At 41.9% G+C, this 20,533-nt stretch overlaps 1 protein-coding gene across 1 annotated transcript; it reads right to left on the bottom strand.

The window, feature by feature from the left end:
* Positions 1-594: 594 nt before the first annotated feature.
* Positions 595-20,043, bottom strand: LOC118398137 (exopolyphosphatase PRUNE1-like). Its single transcript, XM_035793191.1, has 8 exons — positions 19,429-20,043; positions 11,592-11,696; positions 10,434-10,639; positions 9,972-10,156; positions 9,568-9,726; positions 8,107-8,201; positions 4,648-4,806; positions 595-4,088 (listed from the first exon to the last, which is right to left on the bottom strand). Exons 1-8 carry the CDS (start codon positions 19,678-19,680, stop codon positions 3,603-3,605), a joined length of 1,647 nt encoding a protein of 548 aa, XP_035649084.1. The 5' UTR covers positions 19,681-20,043; the 3' UTR covers positions 595-3,602.
* Between the last annotated feature and the right edge of the window lie 490 nt (positions 20,044-20,533).

The raw sequence follows: 20,533 nt of genomic DNA, 5'->3' as shown, positions 1-20,533 counted from the left end.
CTAGCAGTTCATGCTTGAAAATCCACAAATGTCTCTTGAGCTAAATCAGTTCTGCATGGAAGAGTGGGCCAAAATTCCTCCAGTGATGTGAGGATTTGCAGCTAAAGATGGCACAACCAGTTATTGAGTGTAAGGGCGCAATTACTTTTTCACACAGGGGCATTTGGTGTTGCATAACTTTGTTTATGAAATAAGTATGAAATTGTTGCATTATTTGTTCACTCAGGTTAACGTTATATAATATTAGGTTGTGGTTGAAGATCTGATAACATTAAGTATAAAAATAATTTGTAAAAGTGAACAAAATTAGAAATGGGGCTAATACTTTTTCACAGCCCTGTATATTCACACAATAGCATGTTGGGACATGACCAGGAATGGCCGGGCGTGGAAGCACACAGCATATGGTGGGGAAAATGGTGAGAGCGCACCCTAAACAATGTGACACAGCTGACTGGAGGGGTGCGAGTTAGTGACAGGACACTAAAGATTCCAATAGTGCCTTGCAGAAACGTTAGCTTTAGGTTATGATTTTGAATCAGCTCAATGACCCAGAATCAGCAAGAAGCCTGAATGAAACTGGACTACAACACAAACTCTTCAAATCCATGTTTAATATAACAGCATATTTTTACTCTTACAATATTTTCTTACATGTGGTTTTCACATTCAGTTTTTTTCTCACTTAAATGAAGGAACCACACAGCAAACACTTCATATTGCATACTTGAATACAAGGGAAGTTCAATCCTGATTGTACTGCATAAAATTCACAAAACTACCCATGCTGAAAGGAACTGCATGTTGAGGGGGGGCATCTTTTGATTTAAACCATGAGAAACTGAAAAAGGGAACCAATTTGGTAAAAAAAAAACATTGTGAATGACTTTTCTTTGTTCAACTTGTTTAGAAGCTAAACAAGTCGAGCTAGCTAACATTTCAAACACATGGAGAAATTAGAACACCACAGAGCACATACAAAAACATGTAATCATGACAAATGGTATAGGAAAGGCATTCAAATGAAAAGGCAAACTAGTGTTTAGTGTTCATATTAAACTGCAGTCACTGAGCCATTGCATTGTAAATACATTTCCCATGAAACACTTCCACAAAAGGTATGTGGACTGGAGATATAAAAAAATAACACAAACATAATTAGCTTAGCTTTTTTTGTGACCCCTCTTGGGAACAACGGATTTGGGATACAAGATACAGTACATTGGTGTTGATATTGTCAAAAACAAATTTGCTCATGCATGTTTAGCTGGCAAAACATTTTTTAAATTTTTTAAAATCTAAGCTTGCTGAACATCTACAAGCCAATGATTGCCAAATCCTTAATACCTGAGGCTCAATATAGAAATCTTTCAGAGTATGTTTATTAGCAAACTCATTATCAATACCATGCTAGCTTATATTGTTTAACTATGAACGAGATGACTGAACATACCTTCTCACTGTGATGTAGGGAGGATATAAATGAAACTGCATGGTTGATTTATATAATCAAGTATCTTCAACTATACTATCTTCATTTAATATCTTAATTAAATGGTTCAACACAGTGCTAGTCAACACTTAAAGATGTTTTCTTTTGTCAAATATATTAAATCAAATTATAACAAAATACAATTTGAGTCCCTATAACATCCTCCCTGCATTTGATCCAAGATCCTAAAGGACTGGATAGGTGAGAGTAGTATGGTGAAAGCTTCACATAGGCTATCAGAGGAAGCCATCATCTTATTACTTCCACGTATCGAAACATTGTGATCTGGGAACACTGAAAGGGTAGGATCCAAAGGAAGAGACAAGAGACTGTAATGCAATAGTGTCACTGTCTTTTGCTCAGTTTCACTAGGTCAACTGAATTTGAAGATTTTCACACCAACTAGATAACATTAGAGCTGCCGTGTACTGTATGTAGAGAACAGAGGTCTACCCAAACAGACATATAATGACTCCACATCCACAACGATTAAAACATGGCAAGGCACCAGCCTGAACATAATTACCATGCATAGCAGCCAATGTGTTTGTGTCTATGCATTTATCTGTATGTGGGCCTGGGTGTGTTTGCACATCTCTGTGGTACAGTAAGTTGAAAACTACTCCTCAGCCCCAACTACAGCCAGCTAATGAAGCAGACATCTGAACTAATGTTAACTCAAATTAACCGCCACGAGGCTCTCTGGTTATGCGACACAGATTACAGATCAGAGCAATTCATCACTAACTCGGTCCCAGATCTGTTGGTGCTGTATAGTCAACTCTGATGATAGAGGTTGGCAAGAATGCAAACAGATCTCAGATCAGGCTAATTCCTCACTGGTAACATAATCAATGGTGATTCTAGATGATAAGTATATTTGGACAGCTAAAGTAGCATTGCGATATAAATCTCAGTCAGAGAGAGAGAGAGAGCAAAGGTGACTGAGTATATTTAGGTCTCTGAACGGGGGCAGGAGGTTCGTATGCATGAATGAGCAGCAGAGTTGCATCCATCATCTGTCATCTATCTATCCACCTCTCTCTCTCTTTGTGGGGAGGATGTGAATTCTTCCCCCTTTTCAGATGGATCCCGACAATGAGGAAAACTTTGTGACTGGTGATAATGTCACCAAGACGTCCCACTAACCATGAAAACTCCACACACACGAAACAAACACGTCTCGCACACACACGTCAGGAGAAATCACGCATCCAGTCATCAGCCCAATAACACACATATGAAGCTGTACATAGATTGGTTGCACTAAAAACCAGCAGACTCAGCAGTCTTCCAGCACCAGGACCGCTGAAACACATGCTGTCATAATGGATGAAGTCACTCTCCACTGCAAGATTCTCCCTCATCATAAAGGTTCACTCAAATGCCTGTGACATTGAAATAGGCCCTTCAAAGATGAATTATGTTAGTCCATTATGTATTCTCCACATTTCCAATCCACTCCCCCTACACTTGGAGATGGCACCAACTAACCAACGAGGCAGTCCCATGTACTCAGATGCGATACAGAGAAAACACACACTTCATTCAACCTCCATCTGGAGTCCTTGATACAGTGCTACTAGTCATCCCTTTTTTTCATCCGGTTGCCAGTCTTTTAGAAGAATATCCTATTCTTCATAATGTTCTATGGTGTTGTTAGTCCTGACTTGAGTAAAGCATCCATAAGAGCTTGGTGATCAGTCTGACTGCCACAGTAGTCCAGGGTTGTGTTCATTCGGGCACAGCGCAGCAAAACGTGTTGCAACAGAAAACAAAAACAAGCATTTCTTAGTTCAGATGGTACCTCCCTGTTTTGTTCCGTCTGGTTCCGTTTTGTTCCTCCTGAACAGGGCCCTGTTTCCAGTTAATGTCAACAGAGCTGCCGATAGCAAACCTAGGATTGCTATATAACCAGTGAGTTACTGAACATGGCCCCTTTGGATTGTCATTATAATTTGCTATGAGATGTCCCTTATGAAACATACAATTGATTGATATGCTTCTGAATATGAACTTTGAACACTCCTTCTTATAGTCTGTTGGTTGGATTGAAGTGCATGAGGACAGTCAGACAGGGGTACTAGGATTAAAAGGCATCAACAGAAGGTTATTGTTCACCTGGCCAGATGCCATCTTTAATTTCCCCTGCTTCCCCTCCCATGCGGCTGAACTTCTCCAAAATGGCTTCCGCGCTGATCCGGGGAAGGCCGGCGTCCAGCGGACAGCCCTCCACCAGGCTGTTCATGGGAGTGGCCGGCACCTGGAAGTCCTCCTCCATCCCAGAGTCCTCGGTGCCCAGCAGGCGGCGGCGGTGGTGCCGGGAGGCTGAGAAGCAGCGGGGGCGGGCGTCGTCGTCGAAACTAGGCGACCCCGTGGGGTCAACGTGGTCGTCCAGCTCCTCAAAGTCCTCCGCCTCCCCACAATGCACTTGCTTCTTGTCCCACTCTTTCAGGAAGTTCTTGAGAATAGGCAGCACTTTCTTGCGGGAGGCCAGTGCGTTGCCTTGGAGATAAGACTTGATGTTGTTGAAGGGGCTGCTCATTGGAGAGAAGCTCAGAGAGGGGTTGCACGACTTTTCTAATGCTTGGCTCACCTACAGCAGAATGAGAAACACACAGTGTATTTCTATTTCATAGTTGCCTTTTTAACATTGACTAATATTCTCAAATTGTCATGCCTGCATTTGCCCAAAAGGCAACTTTGATATATCTCACTTACAGACATGCTTAATATCAAAGAATAATACATAACAATACCATTTATTTTCACACCAAGGAATAGTTTCTGAGGGCCAATATTAAACTAACTAAGATGGGTTGGTTGGCACAAAAGTAGACAATTTTATGGGGATATTTTTAAACAGTGGGGAGGAAAGATTCACATTGATATTCAAATGGTCTCTTCACAATAAACTGAACTCATATAAAATACCTTTCATGATCATGAACACAAATGTGCCGCATATTTAGGAAAGCACAAAATGGGTCAATTCAGCCAAGTCTATTAGAGGGCTACGTGGAACTACTACTTATGATATAACTACCCCTATCAAATCTATTATATTACTACCCCTATAAATATTAAATCATTACACATCATATGGCATAGGGGTCAATATATTGTAAGAGTGGGCATGACAGTGCAGTTCATACCTCCTCCCTATAGAGGGTGCTGGAACTGTAGACCGCCAGCTGCCGATGGGGCTCACTGCGTTCGTTAAAAGAGATTGTCATGGCGACCACCGCACCGAAACGGTGTTTGTGACAGAACTCACAAAGCTCCTGTTGTAGGCTCCTCCGCTGTAGGAACACCTGTCGAACGAACGGGATGACGTACAACAGCAAACAAAAAAACTTTATTATATAGAGAACAGAAATTGGTTCAAACACAATTCAAAATCTTTCAAATACTTTGAGCGTTTGCTTAGTTTCGTTCCAAAGACCAAGTTCAATCAAGTACAGATACAGTATAAATTATTTCAAATAGTATTTCAACCGAGGTCTGATAGAGAAATATTCTGGCATGCAACAAAACTGTGTCATGCATGTGTGTACAGTCAACGCATGATACATGTGATGGCATGGGGCTGAAGCCAGTAAAATAGAAAGTATTTGTAAAAATAATATATTTGGCCTCCTGAATGGCGTAGCGGTTTAAGGTACTGCATCACTGTGCTAGAGGCGTTACCACAGACCCGGGTTCATTCCCGGATACAGAAATGAACCCTGGAGTCCCATAGGACGACACGGCTTAGGGGAGGGTTAGGCCGGTGGGGCTTTACTTGGCTCATCGCGCTCTAGAGACTCCTTGTGGCGGACCAGGTGCCTGTGGGCTGACCCCGGTCGTTGGCGTTTCCTCCAACACATTGGTGCGGCTCGCTACCGGGTTAAGCTGGCGGGTGTTAAGGAGTGCGGTTAGGTAGGTCATGTTTCGGAGGATGCGTGACTTCGCCTCTCCTGAGCCCTTTGGGTAGTTGCAGCGATGAGACAAGCTAGAAAAAGCGGTAAATTTTTTTACATTCTGGGATCTACTGAATTGCAGCAGCGACGGCCACTCAGATATCAGGGAGTGTTCTTAACTAACAGACATGACTCCTGTCACTATTGTTTAGCCTGGTCTGAAGCAACACAGTAGCTACTGATCTATTTTGATTACGCTAATCAGACTCTACATTTTACGCTCAGAGACGTTAAGTTTAATATAGGTGTCATTTTCTGATAAGGGAATTATATACTTAAAGGTAATGATTAAGAAATTCCGCCCTGAAACGTAACTATTAGTGATTATTAGTTTATGTATAATGAATGATTAAAGTACTAAACGTACGTACAATAAGGTTTGGTAGAGACATGTGAGGGAGAGAATTGTGTGTGTGTGTGTCTAAGAAAATACCGAGAACAATTAAACTGTGTTTGACCCGACCTGGCTAGAACTCTGAGAAACTTATGATAGGACAGGGAATCCTTTCAAGGTTCCTCTAATCTCGGGGGAATGGAACTGTTGGCTTGGTAGTGATAAACAGTGGTGAGAACTATGGGGAAAAGATACAACTCATCTACTGTTCGTGTGTATGTATGTGGGTGGGATATCTACGGTTTGTGTGAAGGTATGTGCGTAAATAGGGAGTGAGTTATAAAATGGATGTCTTTGAATTATGGACTTCAGAGCGCTCTCGTGAATAAACTATACGAGCCTTTTGCATAAGCTGAGTCTTTGCCTAATTATTATTAAACCCAGGGTCTTACAAACCTCGGGGATTGGTCAAAGCTTATTGATTGTTAGTTATTATCATTGGGATTGAAAATTCACATGCCACTTTCACTCCTAGATGGCTTGTCACTGCATATACACTACATTGCCAAAAGTATGTGAACACCTGCTTGTCAAACATCTCATTCCAAAATCATGGACATTAATATGGAGGTGGTCCCACTTTGCTGCTATAACAGCTTCCACTCTTCTGGGAAGACATTCCACTAGATGTTAGAACATTGCTGCAGGGACTGGCTTCTATTCAGCTACAAGAGCATTAGTGAGGTCAGGCATTGATGTTGGGAAATTAGGCCTGGCTCGCATTCGGTGTTCCCAAAGGTGTTCGATGGAGTTGAGGTTCGGACTCTGTGCAAGCCAGTCAAGTTCTTCCACACCGATTGTGACAAACCATTTCTGTACGGACCTCACTTTGTGCACAGTGGCATTGTCATGATGAAACAGGAAATGGCCTTCCCCAAACGGTTGTCACAAAGTTTGAAGCACAGAATCGTCTAGAATGTCATTGTTTGCTGTAGCGTTAAGATTGCCCTTCACTGGAACTAAGGGGCCTAACCCGAACCATGAAAAACAGCCGCAGACCATTATTCCTCCTCCACCAAACTTTACCGTTGGCACTATGCATTGGGGCAGGTAGCGTTCTCCTGGCATCCGCCAAACCAAGATTTGTCTGTTGGACTTCCAAATGGTGAAGTGTTATTCATCACTCCAGAAAACATGTTTCTACTGCTCCAGAGTCCAACGCTTGGCATTGCGCATGGCTTGTGTGCGGTAGCTCGGCCATGGAAACCCACTTCATGAACGCTCCCGACGAAAACAGTACTTGTGCTGACATCGCTTCCAGAGGCAGTTTGGAACTTGGTAGTGAGTGTTGCAACCGAGGATAGACGCTTCAGCACTCTGCGGTCCCGTTCTGTGTGCTTGTGTGGCCTACCACTTCTCGGCTGAGCCGATGTTGCTCCTAGATGTTTCCACTTCACAATAACAGCACTTAGTTGACTGGGGCAGCTCTAGCAGGGCAGAAATTTGACAAACTGACTTGTGGGAAAGATGGTATCCTATGACGGTGCCAGGTTGAAAGGTCATTCTACTGCCAATGTTTGTCTATGGAGATTGCATGGCTGTGTGCTCGTTTTTAAACACCTCTCAGCAATGGGTGTGGTTGAAATAGCCAAATCCGCTAATTTGAAGGGATGTCCACATACTTTTGTCTATATAGCGTATATCTGTCCCTGAGGCAGAGGCTCCATTGCCAAAATTAATTAGAAAATGGATATTCTCCCAAGATTATAGAACAATTGGTAACATTGTTGCATTAATGAAGACTTAAGATTATAATAGTGGAATACAATTCTCTCAAAGGAGTAGGAAATATGACTTGGTGAATCATCTGAAAACCCACATTTGTTAAAGAGTTGGTCATTCAAAGGCAAATTAGGCAATTCTAATGCATTGTTGTTAAATGGGGAAGAGTAAATGTTCACATACACCCAGTGTGATCCTGAGAGGGTGCTGTTAAAGGTAGACTCAGCCATATTCCTTAACCACAAGGAGCAGGGCAACTTCCGACACAAAGACCGCGTGAAGCAGGAGGCTGCACTCGTCAGCATTTGTCGTCAGGCAGCTGTCACAATGCATTAGAGAGATGCAAACTCCTGTGCAGATGTTTAACAGTGTATGTGTTGGTGCTGACGAGTGCAGACACTTTCTTTTTCACTCTCTTGCTGCACTGCTCTTGTGATGATTAATATCGTTGAGTCTCAGTTTAAAGCATGGTGGCTTAAGCATGGTGGAGGCAGAGTGGATTAAGTGAAGTAACAGCATGGCTAGACAGTACGTACATCTAGTGTCATATACACAGTGCAGACTGCCAGTCTCAGGTCGCCCCCAGAGACAGCCTTCATGTCCTTTAGCAGGATCTGCTCTGTAGAAAGACCTGTAACACAAACCAATGGGACAAGCAGTAATACAATGGCATTACAGTGGAATTGGGTATAGACACTACAAACACTACATGACAAACACTACAGCATATCATAAGTTACCATGTAGATCATATATACACGGCCCTGTGTTTTGGTTAATCATGGCACAGGACCTGGATATTAACCTTTATTTTAAGCCTTTCCAGAAATGAGAATTAGACCAAATATTATAGCAATTGTCTGAGGACATGAAGGCGGGACCATCTGAAATAAAAAAGAAAACAGGGCAGTTTGATGAAAAAGCTTTAAAATGGGCAATAAGTAGTTGCTACATACATGTTTTTACTTACAAATTAATTATATTTACCCATTTGATTCTTGAAGACTATAAATTAGAAATTAGTTTAGTTCAACTGTCGTACCTCATCATAACCCAAACTATAAGCTTGTTTTACTCCAATGTTTGTAAACTAAGTAAATGTAAACACTGTATAAGCCTCAAAACATGATTAAACTAGAATTGTGATGTCATGTATGGTCAGTCCTAGCATCCATAATATGCTTGAAAATATGGAGAGTGGTACTCAGTAATGTGTTGTATTGGATTTGCCCCAAACATTACACTTTGTATTCAGGACAAAAAGTTTAATTGCTTTGACACATTTTTCCAGTTTTACTTTAGCGCCTTGTTGCAAACAGGATGCATGTATTGGAATATTTTTATTCTGTACAGGCTTCCTTCTTTTCACTCTGTCATTTATGTTAGTATTGTGGAGTAACTACAATGTTGTTGATCCATCCTCAGTTTTCTCCTATCACAGCCATTAAACTCTGTAACTGTTTTAAAGTTACCATTGGCCTCATCGTAAAATCCCTGAACGGTTTCCTTCCTCTCCAGCAACTGAGTTAGTAAAGACACCTGTATCGTTGTATTGACTGGGTGTATTGATACATTCACCATCCAAAGTGTAACTGATAACTTAATTTTCCAAACGGATATTCAACGACAGCTTTCTTAACAAAGATTTGACTCATCTACCAGTAGGTGCCCTTTGCCAGGCATTGGAAAACCTCCCTGGTCTTTGTGGTTGAAACTGTGTTTGAAATTCACTGCTCGACCGAGGGAGCTTACAGATAATTACATTTGTAGGGTACAGAGATGAGGTAATCATTTAAAAATCATGTTAAACACTGTTATTGCACACAGAGTGTGACAAACAAATCTCAATTTAATACATTTTAAATTCATGTGTCAGTGTCATAATACTGACATAATAATGTCATATTGTCATGACATCTTATGTCAAGTGACAAGGCAGATTCATTTTGTGCACCTCTCAACACCTCTCCCATGGCATGTTTTTCCCACCTTTTTACCTGAGATGTCAAACTTGGCGCTTTGTAGGGACTGGAAGAGGGCGCCCCTGGGCGGCAGGTCAGGGAAACGCGACTCCAGCAGGCAGGACAGTTGACTGTCCTTGGGTGTGACCTTGCCCGCCTCAGGGGCCATGTTGACACAATCCAGCACGATGGCCCCTGTGTGGGCACACTGCCAAGTATAGGTGAACTGAGCCAATGGTTACTGCTGGCATTGACAAACAAGTGCAACTACAAGAGAGTTGTCGGATTCAGTGATAATTCATCCTGACATATTCCCCACTGCCTAGTTCTGAGGTATACACTGATTAAAGACCCAGAGACATTGTGGCCCTCGAGGACTGGAGTTTGACACGTTATAGAGCATGCTGGATGTAAGAGAATTATTGCTGTGGCAACCTTACCGTATAATAATTGAGCCACCTGTCTGTCTAGCACTTCAGGTGCCTTGTGGTGAATGCGCTCTGTCACCAAGGTAGCACAGGAACCCACGGTTTCCACGGTGACGGAACAGGACATGGAGGGTGTCCTCTCGAGGTGGTGGTGGTCAATGACTTCCACAACTGCATCCTCCAAGTCGATGTCGGCACTACAGGGAAAAGTCAGGGTTGAGTGAATGTTGTGAAATACGTTGTGTCTTTAACTATGTGTTTCCTCAATCTTGGTCCAGGGAACTGGCCCTCCACATATCAGGCACTTCCCATAACTTTGACCTGTGTTGTCAATACTACTTGATACTGTAGGTATCAGTGGAAGAAAATCTGAGTGAGAGAAAGGCAAAGCGATGGCAACGGAGAGAACGAGAGAAAGAGAATGCGAGTTTAGAACAGAAAATAAATAGAAAGAGTAATGTTGCAACCGATGACCTAGGAAGCACGTTGTGGTCCACCAGGGTGAGCATCAACCTCTTGGCTCTATGAAGCCCTGCCAGGTCCACCTCGTCACGGAACACCAGAGCCTCAGGCGGAACACCGCTCTCCTTCAGTAGGAACACGTTGTCGGACCGCAGGGGGAACTCAGCCCTCGGGATGTTCAGCACCGGCACCACAGTCTTTCCTGAGCTGCCAGATGTCTGGGAACAAAGGGGGACGAAAGAAGAGGAGGAGAAAAGGAGGGAAGGATAGAAGAGGGAGACCAGATCAAAACAGATATCTGACACCAACGTACCTTCCTGCTGAGGCTAGCTGGGATTGCTCTGCAATGTTTTTGTCCATCTTCACAGGCCTTGGGGGATCTTGAGTATCTGAGGTTCTGTGAATATTTCATGAGTAGCGGGGGCGTATAGGCTAGCGAGCAGCTTAAACCAGGGGTTAGGGAGGACGGATGGATCAATGCAGTAATGAAAGATAAGAAGAGACTGGTGCCCGATGGCTAGGGCACCGACACTGTTTTTATGCTTGAGTGACTCTGAGGGTTGTCTGCTCCTATTTTGGAAAATGCTCTGCATTTTGATTACGCTTGGTCAAGCTATTCATGGCCCTCAGACTTACAAATGAGTCACTCAGCGCAAATTCCGCGCCTGCGGTGCTTCAGGACTTTGGCCCAGCTCTCTCAACTCTGTTCACAAGTCAAAGAGAAGATACTTATTCATTACCGCATAGCAGGACATATTCGTCCACCAATTTGCTTTCAAACAACTGCACTATAGAGTTGTCATTTTGCTTGTATGGGACTTAAAAGGAAAATTCCAGTCAAAAACTATCTTTTGGTATTTGTTTCATTAGTCCACTGTTGATACAGTCCCAAAATGTATTGCATGCCAGCAATCAAGTTTTGAAGATATAGAACTTAAAAATATATATTGTTCATAATTACATAAGCTCATTCTGGAGAGCCTAAAATGTTGTCAAGGGCCCACGGCCCCAATTTCGGCAGCCCTGAAGTAGTGTCAATATTTATTACCGTATAAAAACCTAAACATATGAGGGGAATGAATAATTCAGGTATGCTAACTTATTTCCGACCTGGGTTGAGGGATTCCCTAATGAGAGGCGGTACAGGCTAGAAGCTAGCTTTGGACTCACTTTGGACAGAAAGTAGGCAAAGGCAAGGGACGACACCATGGAGTCGAGGTCACAGGCCTCGTTGCCAAGGATGACGTGGATCCCAGAGCTTCCCTCCGCACTGCCCTAAGGAGGTTATGAAAAAATAAAGGAGGAAGAAAAAGAGCAAGAGGGTGGTAAAATTCTGTCAGCTTTATACTTTGCAGATTTGCAAACAGTTTTTTTTAACACAGCCAAGGCTACACTAGTCAAAATGTAAAAAGTATTAGTATCATCTAAACCAAGGGTTTCCAACCTTTTATAGCATGAGAGTTTCTTAATGAAATGAGAGCTACAAAATTATGAAACATTGCGAGCTACTCATACATTTTCTCTAGCTTTCAAATAGGCACACTTTATAATTTTCCAAATTCGTTTTTCTTGGTTTTACACTCTCAAAATTACAATTGTTCATAGAGAAACAATGGAATTGGATGTTCTGAGCCCATGTCAATGCTTAAATCACATCAGAAGACCATTTTTGAGGGCATTTTGCTAAAAAGTCCTGTGCTTGTCAAACTATTTTTTTGCTGCTGCATATGTCATGTCATGACAGAGTTTGCTAAACAAAAACCAACCCGATTGATAGAAATAATCATGCCATAATTCTGCAGGGTAAGTGTTACGCTCGTCGAAACGATTGGACCAAGGTGCAGCGTGGTAGGCGTACATTTTGTTTTTATTAAAAACGAACACCTAAAAACAACAAAAGGAAAACGAATGTAACGTTCGGTAGGCTACAAGAGCTGTACAAAAACAACATCCTACAAAACTAAGGTGGCAAAACAGGCTGCCTAAGTATGATTCCCAATCAGAGACAACGACAGACAGCTGTCCCTGATTGAGAACCATACCCGGCCAAAACAGAAATAAAGAACATAGAGTTCCCCACTCGAGTCACACCCTGACCAACCAAACATAAAGAATAAAAAGATCTCTACGGTCAGGGCGTGAAATTAAGCCTACTTTTCAGTTAATATTTCATTAAGACGGTGTTGGAGAAAGTCTTTCTGTCTACGCAGAAGACAATTATCATGATTGCTAACTAGCTACACGAAGTGAATGGTAGAGACAAACGCGTGCACCACACAAGACATACAGGGTCAATATAGCTTGGAATTAATTGACAGATATAGTGTTATGTTTGTCTTTTTAAGCCAATTGTGGCTAACTAGGGGCGGGATAATGAACTTAAGGTGTCTGATACTTGTGAGATTTGTTTATGACAGTTTGCGGTGGAACACGTGAAAAATACATGCACTTTCAGAATTGTTTAGTGAGTTACTTATAGGTGGGCTGCAAGCTTCTGGTAGCTCGCGATCAACCTGTTGGAGACCCAAACAGTCGTCAGAAAGTTTGATACCTACCTGCAGTCAGTTATTGATTAGCCAAAATTTAGCCTACTGAAACAAATCCTATTTTGACAGCCTGAAATGGTTGCCAGTCAGGCTCACAGTAGTTAGTTAGCATCTAGCCTATGCTAACATTTTTTGGACTGCTGATTATAATCTAATTAGGCGTATCAACGAACATCAACTACCTTAAGTTTAATAACAGTGAGTGAATGTGCAGCTGAAACTCTGATATAGCCTTATTAGACTCCGCGGGATGTTTTCATTTGGATCATTTAGCTTTCGTTTCATAGACCCACTGTGATAATGAGTGTGATTAGTCTCGCTTTATCTGTGACATGATGTAAGAAACAGTGTTATTACTGACAACGGGGGGGAGATGGCCTTGCTGTGATGTGATGATTCAAAAGCAGTGAAAGCACTAATTACCAGTGTGTGTGGCAGCATTCAGTATAAACACAAAAAAGAAAAACCAGCCATCTGGGTTCAGCAAAGTTCTTCTGACCCCCTATCCTCTGCATTGTGAACACTTGAATGAGCTAGTTCAGTTAGTTTCTCAACCTGTATTTATCTGTAAATTAGGAGAAAAGGCCCAAACACAAACTATTTAGCAGGTATTATATGCTAACAACTACTTCGCCCCTTCAGGCCACCATAGATTTAACAATGAATCTATAAGGTGGGTCCACGATTGTACTTTGTGAACCAGCGTAACAAGGATAGGATCTCTCCTGTTGATCTCAACATATTGGGAGTTGATGTGCATCCTATTGACTTCAATGGTAAATCAAGAAATATAGCCAGGTCTGCCTCCTAGACTGGTATGGGGTGTCGCTAACTGTGTCGAGAGAGCCATTCCGCCCCATGTTAAGGGCCCCAAGGGTGACGGTAACGGGCAGCCAGTGTGAGTGTACTACGACATGGTGTTATGGCCGCCCAGCCTCCCCTTCCCTCGCATCTCCCTCTTCCCAGCGTGCCTGTCACCTCCTATAAGCCGTAGTAGTGGTCAGACCCGGGCAGGCAAGCAGGAACCAAAAGGAGGCTATATTTAACCACAGAGTGTGTGTGCAGCAGAGCTCTCCAACTGTGACTCCATGACTGTTCCATGGCAAATGGAACGATTCGGGGCCACCTCTACTACAGCTATAGTAATCCAGTATTGCAGTATCCATTCAAGGACAAGGACAGAAATATAAACAAGGGTTAGATAAGAGATGAACAACTTGGTTGGTGGGAAAATGTAGGCCTGTGACACAAATATGGAAGTGCTGAGGGGGAATGTTATGATAGTAAAATGATCATGATAAGATGCTCTGATTCACGCAGCTCTGAACTTCATGCATGTCCCTGTGCGACTGTTTTGTTCGCCATCAATTGTAGATAATGGTGTTAATGGGAAATGCTAACTGTTTTGCAACGGGCTTCATATGCAGCTCACTCTATTACTGAGAAATGTCCATTACTGTTTTATAACAGGGCACTGCTGTTTTCTAACAGTTATCCTCATATCCCACGTTAATGTGAATTCTACCACTTTAACAGAACAATCCATGTAGGCCTGCATTTGAGTGCAGCGTTCTGGGGAAGGATCACTGAGACACTTTGTCAGCTTCATTGAGTTGATATTGATGAGTCAACAGTGTTCCATTATTACTCAAGCACAAATCAAATGCAGTAACGCACACTGGCTACTCTCACTTGTCTCCCTTTCAGAGTGACCTATCATAGCTCTCATTCCATCTGGTTAATGTAAAACCACACCACACTGAGGCATTCTCTCTCCAGTCCACTTAGAACAGGCCTCAGGGATTTGGAGAGGTAAGGCTAACACCCTGCTAAACCGTGGAATTGGTGGACAGAGTCGCAAGGCGTGTGGAGAGAGGGAGGAGAGACAAGCCCTATTCTTCTACATTCTACATTTCTTTTTCATCCTCATCATCAGTATAACATTTCAGTTAAATACATTCCACTTTGAGTCCCCTTTTGTCGGGAATAGTGTTATTTTATGTAGGTAATGGTGTAATATTAGGTAACGGTTATGAACTTCGGTAGTTGGAAATACCTTAGATAGACAAACATGTATTTTAATCTGTCTGTCGGCATATTTCAAGACATGACATATGAGGGTGCAGTGGATACCCGACGGGTTGGACGATACTTTTCTCGTCAATCATATTTTTTAAAAACGTATACTTAAAAACTGGAAATGAACCAATCGTCCATCGTTACCGAAGTGTGTGGGCTACGGAGAGAAACAAAAATGGTGCAGTTTGAGGCCATGTGGAGGAAAGTGATGCGGGCGCTGGAGATGGGGGTGTGTGCTCCTGGGTCTGGGCAGGTGTGATGTAGTTGATGTTTGTATGATGTTGTCGTTTGTATGTATATGTTTTAATATTGTTTTTGTATGTTTTATAAAAGATCAAATCAAATCTTAGGAAAAGAAATGGACCATTTCAACAATGTCAGAATTTCCCAATACCAATATATCCTGCCGGTAATTACAATGTCATAACAACAGAATTATGGCACACATAGGAAGGAAATGTCTGACCTCTACAGATCTCTACTGTCTCGATCTATTGAACATACTCGTAGTCTTGCCCCATCACTGAAAAGAAAGACTGCTGCAGCCAATAACCTTATATTGACTCTAAGTGTTTGATTATGGGAAAGGTGAGCATGTTGATGAACATGTGGATGAGCATGTTGTGGGCTCCCCAACCCCAGTGTGTGGGCATGAGACAGGACAGGCATACAAAACGTTAGGCTAGTTCTCTTATACTAGCTCCACAGAGCTCCACAGTAGGCAGAGTAGTCAGGGATGACCCCAGACATAAACATTAACACCTAGGGCTGGTTTCCCAAACACAGATTAGTCTAGTCCTACAACTAAAAATCCCATTTAATTAAGAATCTCCATTGATATAGACTTTCAGTCCAGGACTAGGCTTAATCCATGTCCAGAAATGTGTATTTATTGATTTTTATTTAACCCTTATTTTACCAGGTAAGTTAGCGGAGAACACATTCTCATTTACAGCAACAACCTGGATGAATGAGACCAATCCCTTACACCATGAGGTATGAGGGAAAGACTGGGAATTTAAGATAAGTGCCATTGGATTTTTAGTAACCACCAAGAGTCAGGACACTCGTTTAACATCCCATCTGAAAGACAGCACCCTACACAGGGCAATGTCCCCAATCACTGTCCTGGGGTATTGGGATAATTATTTTAGACCAGAGGAAAGAGTGCCTCCTATTGGCTCTCCAACACCACTTCCAGCAGCTTCTGGTCTCCCATCCAGAGACTGACCAGGACCAACATTGCTAAGCTTCAGAGGCAAGCCAGCAGTGGGATGCAGGGTGGTATGCTCCTGGCCCAAACCAGCCCTTAGTCTCCAGCCATGTGAGGAAGCAATAATGTGAAGTGACAGTGGCTAAACTAAGGTTGCCCAGTGCCCAACAGAATACAGAGACCTCCTGTATGGCAGTATCCAGACATAACCTGACCTAAGTGGTTGATATGAACTAGAGGTCGACCGATTATGATTTTTCAACGCCAATACCGATTATTGGAGGACCAAAAAAGCCAATACCGATTACTCAGACAATTTTTTTGTTTATTTGTAATAATGACAATTACAACAATACTGAATGAACTCTTATTTTAACTTAATAAAATACATCAATAAAATCAATTTAGCCTCAAGTAAATAATGAAACATGTTCAATTTGGTTTAAATAGTGCAAAAAACAAAGTGTTGGAGAAGAAAGTAAAAGTGCAATATGGGCTATGTAAGACTATGCTATGTAAGACGAGCTAACGTTTCAGTTCCTTGCTCAGAACATGCTATGAAAACTTCAATTCGGCCCTAATTAATCGGCCATTCCGATTAATCGGTCGACCACTAATATGAACCAAACAGAAGCATCTGACTGGAGGGCAGAAACATTCAATCTAACAGGCGACAAGAGCCAGGAAGTATGCCACGAAGTTTTGATTACGCCCACATAAAATGGGAAATCATACTTGGAGGATGCCAGGAGTGAAGAACTTTTAAGTGAATAGATCATAACCAATTGGCTTGGGAGTAATGGTGGGTTAAGGAATGCTTGCCCCTTGCTCGCTGCACTTCAAAAAGAAAATAGGCACTACAAACTACAACCTGGGATACTACAGTCCATACTGTACTACAGTGTCATAAGAGGGAGGGTTTTAAGAAGGGAATTCAATTCAGCCCATTTCATGTTTTAATTTGTGTTACGTCATGTCTCAAATGTGTTCTCTCACTACAGCTGTTCTCTAACGGAAAGAAAAAAACTAAAGTGAAGAGCGTTAATGGTGACTACTAAAAAGAAATGGCCGACCCCTTGAAATTAGACACCTACCCTTTGAACCTTTGCTGTGCCTGACAGCCAAAGACAGTGGAAGGAAGGGGGATGAGATGTCTGCCATCCAGGCATAGTGACAGAGGTGCCACCTAATGTCACTATTAATGTCACATGCACAACAGTAAAGCAGTTGGGCCACAGGAATTTGGATGTGAGAGCTTTAGCCCAGACTACGCCCACCTAGACTCCAGAAAGTATTCAGACCCCTTGACTTTTTTTTACATTTTGTTACGTTACATATTCTAAAAGGGATTCATATATTTTTAAAATTCCTCAGCAATCGACACACAATAGCCCATAATGATGAAGTGAAAGCACATTTTTAGACATTTTTGAAAATGTATTAAAAATAAAACACAGAAATACCTTATTTACATAAGTATTCAGACCCTTTGCTATGACACTCGAAATTGAGCTCAGGTGCATCCTGTTACCATTGATCATCCTTGAGATGTTTCTACAACTTGATTAGAGTCCACCTGTGCTAAATTGATTTGATTGGACATGATTTGGAAAGGTACACACCTGTCTAAATAAGTTCTCACAGTTGACGGTGCATGTCAGAGCAAAAAACAATGCAATGAGGTCGAAGGAATTGCCTGTTCTGCAGCATTGAAGGTCCACAGACTAGTCAGGTTCGAGGCAAAGATGAATGAATAAAGTACAGAGAGAGATCCTTGATGAAAACCTGCTCCAGAGCACTCAGGACCTCAGACTGGGGTGAAGGTTCACCTTCCAACAGGACAACGACCCTAAGCACACAACCAAGACAACACGGGAGTGGCTTTGGGACAAGTCTCAATGTCCTTGAGTGGCCCAGCCAGAGCCCGGACTTGAATCCGATCTAACATCTCTGGAGAGACCTGAAAACAGCTGTGCAGCAACGCCATTCAACCTAACAGAGCTTGAGAGGATCTGCAGAGAGGAATGGGAGAAACTCCTCAAATACAGGTGTGCCAAGCTTGTAGCATCATACCCAAGAAGACTCAAGGCTGTAATCGCTGCCAAAGGTGCTTCAACAAAGTAATGAGAAAAGGGTCTGAACACTTATGTAAATATGATATTTCCATTATTTTTATTATGAATTTACACAAATTTCTAAAAACCTGTTTTAACTGTGTCATTGTGGGCGATTGTGTGTAAATTGATGAGGGGGAAAAAACAATTTAATACATTTTAGAATAAGGCTGTAACGTGACAAAATGTGGAAAAAGTCAAGGGGTCTGAATACTTTCCGATTGCACTGTATATAGACAGGCGAACTCACCACACATGGTAACTTTCGTCTTGATTGGGCACACACTGAGAGAATACATGGTCAGTAAATGCCAGGAATGGGGCAGATAGGGAATTGCTGAAGAGATTGTTTTCCATGTCTAGCTCTTTGCACTTGACTAATAGTCACACAAATGATTAACCCTCACGGCATCTGTTATCTGACTCTACTGTGACAACACTTTGCTAAATATATTGAAAACATACCAACGAGGCCTGGTGTAGGGTTTGCTGTGCAAGAACTGCATCATGCAATATTCGACAATGACTGTAATGGAAGTTACGGTGGGCAATATTCTACCTCTTGCTCTCTTGACAACTCATCCACACATCACCCCCTCATTAGTCATGGCGCTCTGTGGTTTGTGTATGTTAGACCTTTTACAACACGAAGATGCAAAAAAAATGTTTTGAATCTTGAACCAAACTGTATTTGACTCAATGTTCAATCAATAAACTCTCAATTTTAGTTGACAGTTGGCTGTCAAGACTAAACTTTTAAATTTCACTCCGTGACAAGAGTAACTGACTCAAAGCCACAAGAGGATAGAATACATTTCGAACGTTACTTGTTAGGCGGAGGTAGTTGCAGAAACGTTGGAATGGTTTAGTAATAGAATAGTACATGATGAGTAATATATTAGTAATACGCTAGCTAATTCAATAGGAAATAAACAAATATAGCATGACAGACAACAGCGAGAGCACGCGATGGACAGGGCTAGTCATTGAGCAGAGCAACTGAGACATTTGTAAAACATGCAATGCATAGTAAACGTGTTCGTGTGTTTGCCTACCTTTATTGCAGCACTACATCTCTGTAGAAACCCCTCCATTTTTGCCAGCGTAGAGCACGCCCGGGATATTCTGTAAAACAGAATGTTTACAGACCAGGGTCCTGTGCAAAGACAAGTTGACAAATATTTCAACACCACGTTTTGAAAAACAGCAGCTCTTGAAGTGTAGCGGCTATAATGTAGAAAGTGACAGTGGTGGGTCCTTCGCGAATGAACGGCTCTTTTTGGTGAACATAAGGATCCGAATTGCATCTGTGAAAGAGCCGTTCATTTAGCTCCCTGATTTGCAAATTGTTACTGCTTTTTCAGCTACAGACAACGATTATCTGCAGATAAGTTATAAAAACATTGTATGAAGAGTGTAATTCCTCACTGCAGGAAGAATAAATAGTGAGGTGAGATACGTTTTCAAGTCCACACGCATTTAGCTGTACATTCCTTTTTTTGCAGGTCATCTAATAATATGCTCCGGTAAAAAAAAATGTATTTGAATACACATGTCACGATCTGACACAATGGGAGGTAACTTTGTTGGCTTAAATGTGATATTTTCATGGTTTTCATGGTTTTCTGTATTTTTTTAAAGCGCTACTGAACGAAGAGCCGTTTAGGCGCCAAATGAGCGGCTCTTTTAGCTTAACGGAGGTAATGAGCCGGTTCACTGAAAAGACTCGGAACGCGGGTAAATATTCCACTAAATTTGTGATGTCACAAACGGAGTTGTGCCAAAAAGCAATCCACTACAGAACTGTGTGGTAGATATATTGATATATTTATTTGATAAGTTAAAACATAATACAACCACACATGCATGTAAAATGATCGAGAATGACATTTAAAAAAAGTTTGAATCGTGGTCCTCTTAAAAAATGTCTCAATACATTTACGAACAAATAACATCGTAGGCCTAGGCTACGCAGTAGATCTAGCGTACTAGGCATACTTAGGTATATTGATGAATAACATTTTTTATTTATATTGCGATTTTCAAATAATCAAAAAAAAAAGCAAACAAACAAAACATGCTAATGATGGAGATTGAAAGTCAGTCGGCTTCGGATGAAGTTGAGGCATTTGGGTCTGGAAAGGCAGTCTTAAGGTTCAT

The sequence above is a fragment of the Oncorhynchus keta genome, chromosome 19 (genome assembly GCF_023373465.1).
Source record: "Oncorhynchus keta strain PuntledgeMale-10-30-2019 chromosome 19, Oket_V2, whole genome shotgun sequence".
Taxonomy (NCBI): Eukaryota; Metazoa; Chordata; class Actinopteri; order Salmoniformes; family Salmonidae; genus Oncorhynchus; species Oncorhynchus keta.
The sequence above is the reverse complement of the archived record's forward strand: the minus strand, read 5'-3'. Positions and strand labels throughout refer to the sequence as shown.